At 34.7% G+C, this 18231-nt stretch overlaps 1 protein-coding gene across 1 annotated transcript; it reads right to left on the bottom strand.

Annotated features, from left to right (window-relative positions):
- Positions 1 to 1068: 1068 nt before the first annotated feature.
- LOC140856049 (E3 ubiquitin-protein ligase ATL23-like) lies at positions 1069 to 1854 on the bottom strand. The gene has a single exon (XM_073253230.1). The coding sequence runs from the start codon at positions 1649 to 1651 to the stop codon at positions 1175 to 1177; it is 477 nt and encodes a 158-aa protein (XP_073109331.1). The 5' UTR covers positions 1652 to 1854; the 3' UTR covers positions 1069 to 1174.
- Between the last annotated feature and the right edge of the window lie 16377 nt (positions 1855 to 18231).

Here is an 18231-nt window from a genome sequence, read left to right as displayed (position 1 = left end):
GTAGATTTGTCAGCGACCTCGAAACATCCGAGCCTTTCCTAGAACGACGATGTAAAGAGCCATTCTGCTCCATCAGGCATCCCAACCAAGTTTCAGCCGACGGATCCAAACTCTCTGGCAAGCCACAACAAGGGCTACTACCTTACTCCACTGGCTGCAACGGATTCCATGCGGTTCCACCACTCTCTGACAAGCCACGACAAGAGCCGCCATTTTGCTCCACTCTCTGCAACAGATTCCATGCAGCTCCACCACTCTCTGGCAAGTCCCGACAACGGACACCACTCCACTCTCCGCAACAAGCTCCATATGGCCCTGAACGACCCCTGACGCCACTACTCTCTGTAACAAACTCCACGCGGCTCTGAGCGGTCCACTACCAAACGGTTACAGACGTCGCTGTCAGTCAGTTACGCCCTCCGTCTACAAATAAGGACCCCCAGATACGTTCTTCTCTAAACTGGTAACTCTATCTCGAAACTCTGCCAAAATTTCCGCTCGAGCACTCCATTTCTGTTGAAGCAGAGTACTGACTTGAGCATCGGAGGATCTTGTCGGAGCACCGCCAACTCCGGTTTAGACTTTCTTTGCAGGTTTCGGCGGTGGCTGCGGTCATCCCAGCTCCAGCTTCTTCGACTTCGACAGAATTCTGCACCAACACAAGCTATCTTTTTTTTGTGATTTTATTTTTCATATTATTACGTGTGAATTTCTATTTATAGGATAGAAATAAAATTGTAATTATGTCCCTCGTATTTTGACCATCATTAGACTAGATTCTTCCACCATGATATTGCCAACCAATCATGGGAAATGCATATGAGTGGCGTCATAAATTTGTTGCATGGATGAACGAAGAATCGGCACCACCAAAACCATTTCCTTAGCGGTACTCAGCATGTGAACAACTTCTCCAAACTTCGAAACTTCTACAGAGAATCGACAGCAGACACAACACATCACCAACAGATTCTTCAAGCTCGCGCACATTCAGAGTACGGTTCAAAATCCCTTTAAAGAAATCAACCAATGGACAAAAGAATAGGCATCAAAAAAAGAGAACAAATCAAGAAATATAGCACAAATATTTATTATCACAATCTGGATCTCCATTAAAAAAATTTATACTGGTTCTCGAAGTAATACAAGAAGAAAGAATAAAGGGCCTTCTACATTACGAGAAATACATAGAAACAATATGAATGCAGAAAGAATTAATATGCTGCAAGAGATGAAGTGTCTCAGGCCCAAGGAGGAGGAGATTGTGGTTGGGGTTGAGACGAAGGGAGAGGAGGGGGAGGAGAGGGGCCCTACAGAGGGGGCAGGCAGGGTGGACTTGAAGCCAGGCGTCGGCGCAGGAGCGGTGGAAGGCGTGACGGCAACCCGGCAGCACCCGCACGGCCTGCCCTTCCTCCATCTCCTCCAGGCACACCGCGCACTCTCCCCCGCCCGAGACCGCCATCTTACCCTCCTCCAGCCTCTCCAGATCCTCCGCCGTCAACCCTCTTTGCACAGCCTTCTCCGTCACGGCCTCCACCACCGCCGCCTCCTCCCGGAGCGCTGCCGGCCACACCATGCACATGTACACGGAGTACACCACGCTCGTCCCCACGCACACAAGAAACAGACTCAGGTATACAAGCCATATCATCTCCTCTCTCGCTGGAGCTATCCTTCGTTTTCTTTGATTACGTTCTCAAGTTCTTGGGAGCAAACGGTGAGAAGACGCAACCTTGTTGTGGTCAAAACGGGCAGAGGGGGGTATCTTTTTCGCTATTTTTGGCAGGTGGCGAGGGGACCGAATGCTCCATCTGGAATCGATAGCCACCGCGTGATGGCTAGTTCTGGATCAGACGGTTCGTCGTGCTGCAATGCATCTGGTAAAGAGAAGTGGCTTTTTCCTCTGCAGATACTTCTAATTTGGAAAACAAAACTTAAGAATAAAAGGAAAGCAAGAAGAAAGAGTTGTACCAAATGGCAGCCGCCGAGTGTCCCTCGCATCATTTGGCGGTCATATCCCGTGTTGCGTCATTTCCACGGCACCGCAAAACCCAGCTGTAATACCAAATTTCACACGCCGTTGGTAAATACAACTTTTTATGGTACACGCAGGACTATGAATCTTTTATATATATATATATATATATATATATATATATATATATATATATATATATATATATATATATATATATATATATCTTCATGTAGAGTTGTGTTTGGTAAAGCTTGTCATCTGTCAGTAGAACTTGAACATAGAGCTACGTGGGCTATCAAAAAGTTGAACATGGATCTAAACGAGGCTGGACAACATAGGAAGTTACAAATGGATGAACTTGAAAAAATCAGGAATGAGGCATACGACAATGCTAAGATATACAAAGAATGAAATAAGATATTTCATGATCGAGTAATCCTTAAAAAATCATTTTCATCTGATCAAAAAGTTCTTTTATATAACTCTAGGCTAAATTTATTTTTTAAAAAAATTAGATCTAGATGGACAGGGCCCCATATAGTAAAAGAAGCTTTTTCTCATGGGGCTGTAGAGATCAAAAACTTAAATAATGGTACTACTTTATAAAGTAAATGGACAACGATTAAAACCATTCTAGAAATTACCTAATAAAATTGAAGAGGAGGCCATGGTTCTCCATAAGTCTATTTATTCTGATTGATTCTGTATCACGGTTCAGTCTGGCTGAAGACTTAAAACTTAGCACTTTTTGGAAGACAATCTAATTTTTTTTTACTTTATTTTAACTGATCTTCATTTTTTTAGAAATAAAGGACTGCTCTATGTGGAAGCACTTGTCAATAATTTGGTCTGGCCGAAGACAATAAACTTAGCACTCTTTGGGAGGCAACCCAGTTTCAGCTTTTGCTTTTGCTTTCCTTTGCATTTTGTTTAGGTTAATCGAGGCTTGCTTCATATTTTTTATAGAGATTTGAAGATAAAATTGGCTAAGTTGGGGGGAGAACTAATTTTGAAAAGATGTCTGGATCAGGTGACATCTCTCCTTTTATCTTTCTTTTTTTATGCACCTTTTATTTTTTCTACTCTATTGAAGATAATGTCGATTAAGTTGGGGGGAGAATAATAAAAAATTTTGAATTTCTAAAATCTTCAAATAAGTTAGTATTTAGTATTTAAGTACCTGATTATACTTAAAAATTGAGTTAAACTAAGTATTTTTTTAAAAAAATTGATGTACAAATTAGAGAGTTTGTGAGATATCGAGGAATCAAGTATTAAAAAAACTCAATAAGGAGTTAAGTTTAGAACTTAAATAATTTTTTTTGAGCATTTCTAAATTTTTCTGTCAGCATCAAAGAAGAGTTTACTTTTTATGGACTTGTGTAAGATAATTATATATTTTTTATATATTTAATATTAAAAAAAAAATTTAAGTACTTCATACTGAGTAATCAGGCCTCTTTGCCTAAGCAAGCATTGAGTTTCACGTCAAAAGGTATGAAGAACAAAGAAGCTTTGTTGTAAAGCTAGTTTTAACCCGTAACCTGTTTGATTTGAGCAAGTAGATCCGAGGGGTAATCTATACCTAGTGCCCTAAAGCCATCTGGTTTGGGAGTCATTGGCTAAAAACTCGCTACATGGGTCAAACAGAAAGCTTAAGGGGTTAAGATACTCAATAGCGGTACAATATTAAAAAAAAATAACAACAATAATAAATGAAGGATGGAAGTTACAATATACTTGTCCATATGAGGTTAATGATTTGAAGATAAAGGTAAAAATAATTAAAAAAAAATCAAAAAATATTTAGTATTCTTAGTTTAACTTTTACATTGATTAGTATTAATACTCCAATGACATACCTCATATACGCTCTACTAAACATCAGTGGCTCTTTTGAAAATTATTTGGTAAAATTTAAAATTTTAAGTTAAAAGATATTTAATTCTAAATTTTTTCTTTACTCGAGGATGAGTAAAGTTCAAGTTGGAGGTATGATAAGTGGTATATTTTTATATTTATTGAAGATATTTTTGATAATTTATGGTGCTAACATCTTCTTAAAAACTTAATTTCATGAATAAATTAGATTTTCTTACAAAAATAAATAATTTTAAAAAAATATAAAATTAGAGCATATTTATGAAAAATAGATATTAATTTAATTGAGCAATTTAAGCATCAAAATAATAAAAAATTTTAAAAAAATTTAATACATATTTTTTTTATTTTTTAGGCAAAAATTGGAGCAAAAATCAAGCCAAAATATCCTTAAAAATATTAAAAATTACCTTCGATGCATGGTGGATCGGCCACTCGATCCATAAAATCAAGGGTGCGGTCCACAGAAATAGTTTGCGATCTACAAGCGCGGTCCACAGTGAAAGGAAGGCTTTTTACGCTAATCGACGGTCTAGATCAAATCTGGAGCTCGATCCAATGGCTGTGGTGATTTTCGACTTTATTAAGGAGAGATTTGCATGATCCAATGACTGAAATTCCATCTGGAGTGTGATCGGATGGTCAAAAATACATCCAACTTTGATAAGGATTAAAACATCAAATTTTGGACTGATCTGGGCGGTTCAAAGATGATCTGACAGTCAAAAATTAATGTAAATGGTATTATACGAATTCTAGGGATTTTAGGACTCTTTTTTCTATCAAAAAAATATGAAAAATTTATCTATAAATAGGGGGTCTAGGAATAAGAGTAGAGAAGAGAAAAAATTAGAGAAAAAAATAAGAAAAAAATAGAAAAAAAAATCAAGAAGCTTTATGGATCAAATATTGGGAGATTATGGAGCTAGAGATCTTGATGCATGGCTAAATCCCTTCAATTCAAAAATACAATGAAGCCTGTAAATAGATTTTTATTTTTTTTTTATATTTAATTTTTATGTAATAAAATTATACTTTTATTTCATATCTTTTTATTTTTTTTTGAGGTATTGATCCAGCCTATATGATCTATATCTTCTATTGATGCGCCGTGATCGTTGAATATGGTACGTGCTTAAGAGAGATAGATCGTAGTATATGAGATTAAATCTTAGATCTTGTAATTGAATTTAGATAGTTTATACTCCAACAGGACGAGCTGTGATCTACTGATACAGTCCGTATTCCTTAGAGATAAGCTATGCTAATATCTTAATTACAAGAATTAATATTGCAACATAAAAAAAAGAAAATAAATCTAATTTGTATGGTGGATTCAGAATTCTTGGATTATTTCTCTGACTTATTTTTTTTACAAATTAATTTATATTTACAATTGAATTCTTACTATTTTATTTTTTTTTAATTCTTCTACAATCAATTCTCTTTTATTTCTTCTTAAAAAAAAAAGATAATCATCCTAAATTCTCGTAAAAATGATCTCGACTCACCCTATCTATATAGTTTGAGTTGGTTTTTATTCTTGACTGCCTACGACAGCGATCAATGCACAAGGGACAGTCAGCCCACGATCATTGTATGATAATGATCAAGGACTTTGAGGAGTTTGAGAAGCTCGGACTAAATATACAGAGGGAGTTAAAGGTGGATTTGATCCTCCAATCCCTGATCAGTTGATTTGGTCAGTTTATCGTAAAATACCATATGAACAAATTTGACTACAACTTATTCGATTGGTCAATATGTTGGTCACTGCTGAAGGTACCTTGAAAAATTCAAGAGACTTTGTTCTTGCTACTGACCAGATGCCTTCCAAGAGAAAATCTCAAAGGAAGAAAAAGAATAATCCTGCAAAGAAACAGAAGAAAGAGAACAAGCCTAATAAGGACACTCCGAAGAAAGCTGTGGAGAAAAAAAATTTTTTCCACTGCAAATCCGACAGCCACTGGAGAAGAAACTGTCCATCTTATCTAGAGAGTCTGAAGATGAAAAAATATGATCAACCTTCTGAAGGTATGCTCATAATAGAATCTAACCTAACGATTTCTTCTACTTCTAGTTAGGTATTAGATTCTGATTCTAGAGCTCATATATGTACATCAATGTAGAGTCTAATAGGAAGTAAGAGGTTGAGAGAAGGTGACATGATCTTTTAGGTCAGCAATGAAAAAAAAGTTACTACAGAAATCGTTGGAATCTATATTCTTCGATTATCGTTAGGCTTTAAATTAGATTTAAAAGACTGTTATTTTGTTCCTATAGCTAGCCAAAATTTGATCTTGATCTCTATACTAGCATAGGATGGATATATTTTTCAATTTAATAAAGAAGTTTATTTCATTTATTTATGAAATAAATTGGTTGCATCTGGTCTTTTGATTTACAGTCTTTATCATTTGCATGTTGATACTAATGTAAACTTAAATGAGCAAGTAGTGAGTGCCGTAGTCCAAAAGAGATTCAGAGATGAATTTAACCATAAATACTTGTAGCACTATAGACTTGACCATATTAGAGAGGACAGGATAAACATATTGAAAAAAGATGGGATCCTTGACTTAGTTAAATCTGAATCAATTTCGGCCTGTAAATCATGCCTTTGAGAAAAAATGGCTAGGTTATTCTTTATGGGATAAAGAGAAAGGACCATTGAGTTACTAGTACTAGTACACACCGATGTGTGTGGCCCATTTGATGTGCAACCCAGGGATGGTTATAGCTACTTCATTATCTTTATTGATGATCTGTTATGGTATGGGTATGTATTTCTTATAAAACACAAGACTGAAGCCTTTGAAAGGTTCAGAGAATTCATATAAAAGATAGAGAAGCAAATAGATAAACCCATCAAAGTCCTACGATCTGATCGAGGAGGAAAATACCTGAGTGCTAAATTTTTGGGATATCTTAAGGAGAATAGCATTATCTCTCAATGGACTTCTTCCGACACACCTCCCTCAACGGGGTATCCGAAAGGAGAAATAGCATTCTATTAGATATAGTCCGATCCATAATGAACTTCACTGATTTATCCATATATCTTTGGAGACATGCCTTGCTTACCATGATGCATATTTAAATAGGATTCTTTTTAAGTCTGTTCCTACCACACCATATAAGATATGGCATGGTAAGAAGCCAAGTCTGAGTTACCTTAAGACTTAGAGATGTCTAGCCTACGTTAAAAAATAGAAAGCTGATAAGTTAGAGGATAGATCAGTTATAGCTTGGTTTATAGGGTATCTCAAGAAATCCATTGGGTACTACTTTTACTTTTCACGTGACCACAGCATGATTGTGAGTCACAATGTCACATTCCTAAAAAAATAGTTTATCCAAAATGGCGGCAGTGGGAGGCTAATTGAGCTTGATGAGAAATACTCTAAAGAGCGATGAGTTATAGATCCTCAAAAATCTGTTCATGATGAGTCAATAGTTAATGTTCTATCTCCACCTCGTAGATCAGGTAGAATCTTCCATCCTCCTGAAAGATACATGGGTATGCTGAAAGAGGATGTAAAGGAAGTGTTCCTTTTGGGAGATGGGGGTCATAGTGATAATTCTAGTACTTTTAAGGAGGTGATGTCTAACATCGATTTTGAAAAATGATTAGATGCAATGAAGTCAGAAATTGACTCAATATACTTAAATCAAGTATGGTCCTCAGTGGATCCCCTAGAGAAAATTATTCTCATTGGATATAAATAGATCTACAAAAGAAAAATAAATACTAATGGTAAGATAGAAACCTATAAGATAAGGTTGGTGGCGAAGGATTATAGTTAGCGTGGAAGCATTGACTATCATGATACTTTTTTGTCTATAGCTATGCTGAAATCTATCCGCACATTGCTTGTTGTTGCAGCTTACTATGATTATTAAATTTGATAGATGGATGTGAAAATTATTTTTCTGAATGAATATCTTGAGGAAGATATCTATATGGAGCAGCCACTGGGTTTTACATCTGGTGATAGTAATCATTGAGTCTGCAAGATGCAAAGATCTATTTGTGGACTAAAGCAGGCTTCTTAGAGCTGGAATCTTTATTTCGATAATGCAATCAAATCATTTGGTTTCGTCAAAAATGAAGAGGAACCTTGTATTTATAAAAGGATCAGTGAGAGCGTACTTGTCTTCCTCGTACTATACATCGATGACATCCTTCTTATTGAGAATGATATTCCCATGCTGACTTCGGTCAAGGCTTGGTTGTTTAAGAAATTTTCTATGAAAGATCTAGGGGAAGCATCTTATATCCTTAAGATAAAAGTCTATAGAGATAGATCTAGAAAGATGCTTGGCCTGTCACAAAAGCTGTACATAGAGAAGGTACTGAAGCGGTTCAGCATGAAAAACTTCAAAAGGGGTTTGCTACCCCTTAGATATGATATTCAACTCTTCAAGATAATGTGTCCTAACACTTCTGAGGAGATCGAGTGCATGAGTAGGATTTTTTATGTTTCGACGATTGGGAGCCTCATGTACGTCATGCTATGTACTCGATCTAATATTATTCTTGCTGTGAGTGTTACGAATAGATATCAGTCGAATTCAGATAAAGAGCATTGGATAACTGTGAAGAATATCCTTAAATACTTACGAAGGATTAAGGATTTATTCTTAATCTTTGGAGGAGTACTTGAATCATTGGTTCAGTATGTTGGAAGGGTCCCAAAGTAACTGATTAATAGAGGCTGAGTACGCTGTAGATGTATAGGATGCATTTTGATTCCTTTTGTTAGTTGCAGAACTAGATGTCGTGCCATCAGATGTCAGACATTATGCTGCAAAGATAATGGCTCCATAGCCCTTTCTAAGGAGTCAATGTCTCACCAAAAATCCAAACACATAGATCAACGGTATACACGACTATCTCGAGTAGAAATCATAGAGGTACGAAGAGTAGACTCCATGAATAACGTGACAGATCTGCTAATTAAGCAGTTGAGCTAACCCAAAATAAAAACTCATCTTGAGAAGATGGAACTTAGATTAATGGTCAATTGGCTTTAGTCCAAGTGGGAGATTGTTAGATGTATATTCTAGAAACTAATTATTGACTGACATATTTTTATTCTATGATATAAATTTATACTTAAACTATTGATTTAATCAATAAAGGACAATTTTTTTTTCATTCAAGTGTTATGAGTCCTTGAATCATCTTTAGAATTGATGTTACGATGCATATTTTCAAATATTGAGAATTAGAGGTATGTATGATCGATTCTTAAATTGCTCTTGATCATAAAATAGTCATGGAGATAATAATCCTTCCAAATAGATCGATACATGGTTCACTTCCTTCGGGATAGATGAGTCTCTAATCTATAGTGTAGAAATACTGAGCAGAAAGTGCAGATAGTTGTTAGAGAACAACAAGTACTGAGCATGACTATACGAGAGATTATATGAAGTTCTATTCGATCGTCAGTGATTATCTTGATTTTATAGTTGTATGACTGGTCTTTTGACCTGCGGTGTCATAATTGCTCACAATAAGTCTACTGTAGTTTGACTACACATAAATATTAACTCGATTATGAATTTTTGTAGTGGATGTTGGCTTCAGTTGGTTGAGCTGTGTGAGCAATGTGTACATCTAAATGGGATCTATCGATCTTGATAGAAAGTAGTTCTATGAGATTTGAGAAGCTGAGTTTATAAGTCTATGACCATAGTAGTGTGATTAATGAAAAAGTATTTTCATTTAGAATCACTATTAGACTTGAGTTGATCGGATCTATCATATGACTGATGATGAGGTCTAATAATTTATCCATAACCTATCATCTAGTCAAAACTCATGATAGAGGGACTGTATCATACATTAACTATACCTAGATGTTTTATTTCGATTATGTTGGGTTGTCACTACATATTGCTAGATATTACTGATGGATTGTGAGAGCTCAATAGGATCATTTTGGATCAATGATCCTTATCGAGTTAGAATGAAACTATTCCGATCCACTGAAAGAGGTTTCAATAATATCTATGATAGAAATTATAGTATATCTCACTGTCAGACAACATTGAATCTATGAGGTCACACATAAAGGGAGAAGATCTGGATTGATTATAATTAGACTTATAAAGTATCAATTTATATAGATTTAGAGAAATCCTATTAGGTTCATGTTAACCTTGCTAGCATCTGGGTGAACCTAATTTTTTTTGTAGTTGGTTTACTTATATAATAAGTTTTTACCAATTTTTATACTTGATTTGAACCTAATTGAATTTGATCCAATGGTTGGATATTTAATTTGTGGCTTGAATTAAATCAAAAAAGAGTTTTTTGATTTTATTTATTACAAATCTTTGAAGAAAATTTATGAAACCATATGGGCTGATTTGAACATTTAATTGAGTCCCATATGATGGGACACCTAGCATTGGATGTGGACTTGGGTGAGATATGGGTGGCGTCCCATTTATTTGGTCTAAGTATATTATGGCTAATTAAGACTTCTAATATGATTAGTAGGAGGGATCCTAATTTGATTAGGACATCCTTAAGTTGTCTATATAAAGGACCCTAGCCTTTACTTCTCATATAAGATCAATTCTTCCCTCCTTGCCGCCACCTGTTATTGTGCCCATGCCTCCCCTCCTCTTCCTTTCTCTAGCTCATGCCCTCTCTCTCTAGGCATTCTTCCTTAGAGCCAAAAGAGGGGTGGGCGACAATAAGGGGTGGTATCAATTGTCGGTGCCAACTTGCTCTTAGTTTGTTCCCTTTTATATCAAGTTTGTTGAGAGTTAGTTACAACTACTTCTTGGTTGTTCTTCTTCTTGGTTAGTTGAGAGATCAAGAAAAGTTCTTAATTTTTTCGAGAAGCAAGAAAGAAAGATAAAAAATATTCACAATTAAAAGCCTCTCTAGGCTTGGTTAAAGCCTATTCAGGCTTTTGATTCAAGCAAGCAGGAGTCAAGAGGATCTATTTAGATCAATCTTGTAGATATCCATAGAGGCAGGATGCTTGTACTGTTGATTTAGAATCTGTTCAGGCCCTAAATCTAGGGATTGAATTGGATCCAACCCAAATTATAGGCTTGAAACAAAAGAAAAGCAATTCAGATATATAAATTGATTACAAACTTTCATTTGTTATTTTTAAAATTAGTTTATGTTAATTTCAGCATATGAACTAGATCCATAGGTGCTTTCATATGATGAATACATGCTTAAATTAAAAATATTTTAATCTAATTTTTTTGCTATGTTTTGGATTTAAAAAAATTTTGAAATCCACATGCACTAGCACTTATAGAAAATCCAATATATATAACATCAAAACTATCCATAATATATTCTATAAAAATATATCTATTAATCATATATAATATATTATAAATAAAATATTATTATATTTATTAATATTAATAATTAATAAATTCTAGAAAATATATTTATTAGCCTTATAAATTATTAATCTTATAAAAATATATTAATTATTATTATATAATTAATATTTTTATTTATACTTATAATATATTATTTATTAATATGAATATTTTTTTGATTAGAAAAATAAGTCAAATAGAAGTATTATATTAAATATTTTTATTATATAATATAAAGTATAATCAAATTTTTTATTCTAATTTAAAATTATCATTGAATCATAATATGATAATAGTCTGATTGCTAATGTATTATAATATAATATATATCATAAATATAATGTATAATGTCAAGTATAATATAATATCATATATGTAATATTGATATAATACATCATTAAATTGAAGGATATTTTTGCCTTATATTTCTGTCTAACATCACCATCTGGGGTTGATCTTGGATTTTTGACCTCAAGGATGGGCATTCCATTACTGGATTGGGAGGTGATCTGAAGAGTGAGGGTAATTTAAAATCATTACCATATAAGATCACCATAGTGCAACTAAATATGATGATCTTATCACCTCCATCCACATCATCTTTGATTTTGGATGGATCACCCCATACCAAACACCCCTAAGAAGTAATCTGACATGTAAACTTTAATGCTGGGTCATCTTATTTCCTTCTATCATTGAACCCATTGAATATATAATCCAGCATCAATAAAGCAATTTGTTAGTCTAACATTTCACCACTTGATTGCATCACTAAAAGAGCTCGATCATCAAAATCACTTCTAGCTCATTCTCTTTCAAGGTGTTTGCATGCTTATAACTATTGAAGAAAAGAGAAGTAGAATTAAAATATAATAATTAGATAAGCATTTTAACCATAGAGAAGCATATAAACAAAATCATTTCTATTTAAAACACAAATCTAGGATATCCATTATCACTTAAATATTCATATTCATAAGATCATTTATATATATAATCAATTATATAACTTTTCTTGATGAGAATAAACATATATAAAGAAAATTATTTTATTTTAAAACATAGATCCAAAATATCCAATATTGCTCAAATATTGATGCTTGCATTAATCTTTATGAGTTCAATTGAAAAATGTCATGTTCAACTGAACCTTTAATTGTAGCCATATTATTTCTATTGTAGGGCCTATATACTGCAGTTAACCCTTTTGGAGTACATCCATAAGACCACACTTGACCATTGCAGAGTAAGTCCATAATATCACACTTGATTTTTGCAGAGTAGGTCCATAGTACTATACTTAATCCCTATAAACTAGGTCCATAATACCACACTTAATCTCCATAGAGTAGGTCCATAGTAATGAAATCTTGGAACAGTCTAAGTATCGATATTTAATCTCCATTTGCAAGATCCATAGTATAGTCAGATTGAGAATCCAAACCTAATATATATCAAAGCTCTTTTCGTATAATAATTTCTATCATATCACAATATATATATATATATATATATATATATATATATATATATATATATATATATATATATATATATATATATATATATATAATATGAGATTGAAGCAAGAAGATCTCTTCCTTCCCCTTCCTATGCAAGCCTTCTTAGCTAATGGAGACAGAACAGAGTCATTGGCTTTCCCTATAGAGCGATAGATAGAACCAAGGCAAATCTCTCTATTAGGCATGATGACAATCTACGTCATGTTGACTTTTGCTGGAAAGCATCCACTCAGCTTGATTCCCCAGTCTAGACCGCTACCACTGATGGCAGACTATATATATATAAGATTGACAAATGACAAGCATAATATTCCTTAACATGAAATAGTACTTCTTAATTATAAATTTTATTTTTTGATTAAAATATAGTTCCATAAAATTCATAAATCATATATAAATCGGTTCATCATTTTTTAAATGTCAAAAGTTCATATTAATTAGTTGATTAAAAAAAAGTTAGATATAATATAGCACCCTTTGGTTGGACTTCTTCCTATCTAGATGATTGCATTCTTACACAGAATCAAGTCCAGTAATTAAAAAAGGTATGAAAGATTAGTAAAAAAATAGGAGGGAGAGTTGAAGGAAAGGAAATATGGCTTGCCAGATGGCTGTGTTCGATGGCTTGGGTCAATCTATTCAGGTGTTCAAACCAACCAAGATAGATTCCAAGTCTATTGGAGATTGGCTTTTCAAATTTGGTAGAGGAGCTATTGCTCAGTCATCCAAAATGTAAACATGCATTGCAATGTCTTCAATAGATCCGAATACGTGACTATGTCACTTGCAAGTAAAGATTTAATCTTAGATAAGATGATTTTTGAGACATTGCTTTTATAGAAAGACTAGTGCAACTAGTGACTATGTATTATGACAACCAAGTAGCTATTCACTTGGTAAAGAACAAAATATTTACAAGTAAGTCCAAGCACATTTCATGAAAATATCATTATCTTAGAAAATTAGTAAGGAAGAGTGAAGTCATGTTCGAATATCTACTGACTAATGAGATGCAAGCTCACCCTCTTACTAAAGCCATATCAGGAGAAAAGATATGGAAATCCTTGAGGGAAATGGGATTACATCATTATAGTGGGATTACCATGGTTGTAGCCTACTCTTACTAGTCATATCAATTAAATATCTCAAAGTTAAGAGTTCAAAGAAATTAACCATAGGTGTTTTCGATTGGAACTGTAATGAGGTTACATTTCCTTGGTACATTAAGTCTTTGAAATTGGAGATTTCATAGCAAATTCCATTTCTACGAGGTAATGTGCTTTTTCTTTCATATGAATTGGAGGGATAGACTTTTTGTCTTTAACAAGCTTATAGACAAATATGTTGGAATGAGCAAAAGCACTCTTGATAAGCTAGCCTATGTAAGTTTAGATGTCAAGGTCGCTTCTTATATACTCAATTGGTAAAGTGATTAAAGAGTTGACATCATCTCATAAGCAGAAAAATTACTAATGGTCCATATTAATGCAGCTTTCATCATAAAATTCTACTTCTTTGATACATCCAAAGTACATATGCCATCGGATCATAAGAAATTCAGCTTATCAACAAGAGGTCTTAGATATACATCAATGCTTCGACCAGGGTATCATGGTGTAGGAATGACTAATACAAAAAAGATGTTATATTCTTTTATGCACATCCCAGATGGTAGATTATATGGAATAATAAAGGTTGTCCAACATGAATAAGGAGCCGTTGCGTGATTGAACGGTGTAAACCCATCGGTAGATAGATCCAGTCTGAAATTGCATGTTTTCTAAGCAAATAAAAAATGGCAAGCATCAAATTTTTTTCAAAAAATTGATGCATGTCATAGCACATCAAAATTAACTTGACTCACTGCTATGTAGATAGGGTGAGTCAGAATCGTATCCACAGGGATCTTAATTGATTATTTAAAAAATATAAAAGAAAAAAATAATAGATTGTAAGAAACTAAGAAAGAAATATAGAAATTACAATAAAAATATTTTTATTGATTAATTAAAGAAAAATATATAAAAAAAGAAACAAAAGTATGATACAAGATAACTAAATCAAGTTTATCTTTTAGCTATGTCCGATGGTACATGTGCTTCCTTAAATTCTTTTATCTTCCTTCATGCAGACAGCTACAGGATGGCTGAAAGACTTGGTATAGAAATCTCAAGAAAGAAAGATAGATGAAAGTATGAGAATATAGAAAAGAAAGATAGCTGCACTAGGATTAGGATCTCTTTTAGATTTGATGGAAGGCGTGCTAGGGTTAGAACCTCTCCTAGATTTCTTGAGATATGGAGAAGGGATCCATGGAAGAATATGATAGCGTAAGAAAGAAGAAAAGGGTTGCTAGGGTTAGTACCTCATCTACACTTATGGAGAAGAGAGGAAGAGGAAGAGAAAGGGGGGCAATAACTTGGAGAAAGCTTAGGCATCGGCTTGATTGAGGGAGAGGAGGGGGTGATGAAGAACCCCACAAGGGGGCATATATTTATAGAGAAGAGAGAGCGAGCGTGAGATGAGAGAGGGCTAGGGTTTTGTCATGTGTAAGAATTAAAGAGAAACATGGGGAGGCATGTAAGAAAGAAAGAAATAAAGAGAGAGGGTGCCCCCTTCTCTTTCAAAGAATTTGATCACTGTTGTAGGCGGTCAAAAATAGATCTAATTCACTATATGTAGTTAAGATGAATCAGGACCGTATTCATAGGGATCGTGTTAATTATGGTTGAGTTGTTTGATTTTAGATAGAGAGCAAATAAATATTGATTAAAAGACTACTTAAATTGATAAGAAAGCAAGTAAATAAAAAGAATTAATTAAAGGTTAGATGCAAGTATGGAAGAGATTCTCAGGATCTCAGCTACTTTTTTATTAGACAGCTAGTATCCTTCTTTAGCATGCCTTTGCTTGGGTATCTAAATAATAAAGAGATAACCTATCTTAGAGAGCACGACCCATATCCTTGGATTACGGCTCGTCCTTTGAAGTTATAGGTTAGTCAAAATTATTTAGATAAACTAATAAATCTATGATCAATTCTCGAGCATAGCCTATCTCGCTGAGCACAGATCGTATTCTTAGATCACGATCCATCTCTACGTAGTCATAGGCTATTAAAAGACTACGATCTCATGCAAAGAAAATAAGGACACAAAAATATAGTAAGTAAAAATCAATCTTTATTGCATATTAAAAGAGGTATACAAATGATTTAAAAAAGATGAACACTATCAAAATGAGATTATATAGTGTTAGATGTGTGTCCTAGATGCCAGATTGGCTGACACATTCCTATACAAATCTAAGGGCAAATTTATAATTTTGACTATAAATGAATAAAAAGATTATTCTATTATCACATTGTGTACATTATGTCTATGATACATCCTTTGAGTTAGTAAGAATGTTAATTCATATTTTCAAGAGCTGAAAATTTAAGGCATGAATTTACATAACTAACTCATAAACAGCTCCTGACCATAGGATCATCACGAGGATGGTGATTGATCCGAAAGGTTGGTGTACGATCATTTTTTAGGGTAGATATATCTTGAGTCTACGATGTGGAGATACCGAATCGAGAGTACAGGTATTCATTGAGAACGAGAGTACTGAGCGTGACCACCTCGAGTAGTTATAAGGAAGTCTACCTTCTCGTCGATGACTAGCTCGATGCTGCAGCAGTGTGTCTAGTTCTTTGACCTGAGGTACATCGACAGTTCACCTTGAGTGTGTTATAGTTTGACTACACCATAACTCGGTCTCCTTGTCATTCGAAATCCTGAGGTGTATGTTGGCTGTAGCATATTCATTGTAGGAAATAAATCGCACCAAGATGGGATCTATCAACCTCAGTAGATGAGAGGAGTAGTCCTATGATGATCGAAAGATCGAGTCCTTAAGCCCATGGTCATGGCAGAGTGAAATAATGGAAAAAGTTTTCCATTAGGATTTCACATCGAACTCGATCGATCGATTAATTCATATGACTGATGTTGGGTTTGACGAGTTCACCTTAACTCTAATTCAGTCGGACTCATGATAGAGGAACTCAATCACACAGGTAGCTGCATCGAGAGGTTCATCTTCAGTTTTGATAGGTTGTCACCATATACTGCTAGGTGTCACTGATGGATTTTGGGAGCAATTAGAATGATCTTGATGATCGATCATTCTAATTGTCTGAATCGGAAGAGTTCTGATCCATCGAAAGGAGTTTTGATGATGTCGATGATGAGATCACTACATGTCTCATTACCATATGAAATGAACCTAACTGGGTCACACAAATAAGGGTTAGGGTCTAGATGTCATCAATTGAGCTAGCCTAGTTCGATTGATTTGGATTAGATCCAATTAGATTCAAAGAAATCGTGCTAGCACATAATTGAGTCTAACTTTCTTCTCGTGTAATCTTTTCTATCTCGACTGAGCCAAATGTAATTTGACTCATCCAGAGAACCTTGAAAAGATTTCTCTCAGTCTGACTGGAGCCAGTCCAGCTCAGAAAGACTTGTCTTAATTCATGAGATGAATTAAAGACAAACACCTGCTAATTCCTGTCACTGCCTTTTCTCATTTTGGACATCGGTCAAAATTGACCCATGGACCTTGGATGAAGGCCACTTGGCAAGAGGTCATTGGAGAGTTTTTGTGGAGTGTCTACCTACTAAATTCAGTCTCAAAGTGGGTGCCATAATCAGATTGGGCTTGCACCCCAATTGGATAAGGATCAGAGTCCCATGAGATGAGAACTCTGATGCCTTGATCAACTTGGACTGTTGGGCGCCAACCTCACTAGGCTTATCCAGTGTTGGCACCAACAGTAGGAGAGATTGTGGAGATTCTCATCTGATGTGATTAGATGACATCACTCCATCAATCAGAATTTTTCAAAATTAATTAAAATTTTTTGATTGGTCGAATGATGTGGCACTGCGTGGCACAGCAGGTCTATTTAAACCCTGTCTGCACCTAGGGTTAGAAGATGATGCACCATACCCAGCAAAAACCTAAACCCCTCCACCTCTCCATGCCCCCTCTGGTCCTCTCTCTCCCCTCTTCACGCCCAAGAAGTTGGGCATCCATCTGGTGCTAATCCAAGGTGTGGTGGCGGCCTGATCAGGAGGCTGTAGTAATCTGTTGAGAAACCGCTGCTCCAGCTTCAGAAGGTCTGATTTTTGGAGCGAAGATTTGCAAGGAGAAGATAATCCAGATCCTGCTCGTGTGGATACCAGTAGAGGCCAGACGACTGCGTAGCTACATCAGAACCTCGGACATTGCTGCGATCATCTACAGGGTAATCAAATTACCCTAGAGGTATTTTTCTATTCCTCATATTTTTAGATTTAATTTTAAATTTAATATTAGATAATAGAAATTAGATCTAATAAATTTTAGATCTAAAATAATCGTAGGATTTTTTTTTTTGAAATATTCCGCCTAAGATCTCATTAGATCTGGAAGATCCTACGA

The sequence above is a fragment of the Elaeis guineensis genome, chromosome 3 (genome assembly GCF_000442705.2).
Source record: "Elaeis guineensis isolate ETL-2024a chromosome 3, EG11, whole genome shotgun sequence".
Taxonomy (NCBI): Eukaryota; Viridiplantae; Streptophyta; class Magnoliopsida; order Arecales; family Arecaceae; genus Elaeis; species Elaeis guineensis.
This window is presented reverse-complemented; position numbering and strand designations above follow the sequence as displayed.

Bases quoted from the DNA above. Each gene is read 5' to 3' on its own strand.
- LOC140856049 (XM_073253230.1), bottom strand. From the start codon at position 1,651: ATGATATGGCTTGTATACCTGAGTCTGTTTCTTGTGTGCGTGGGGACG.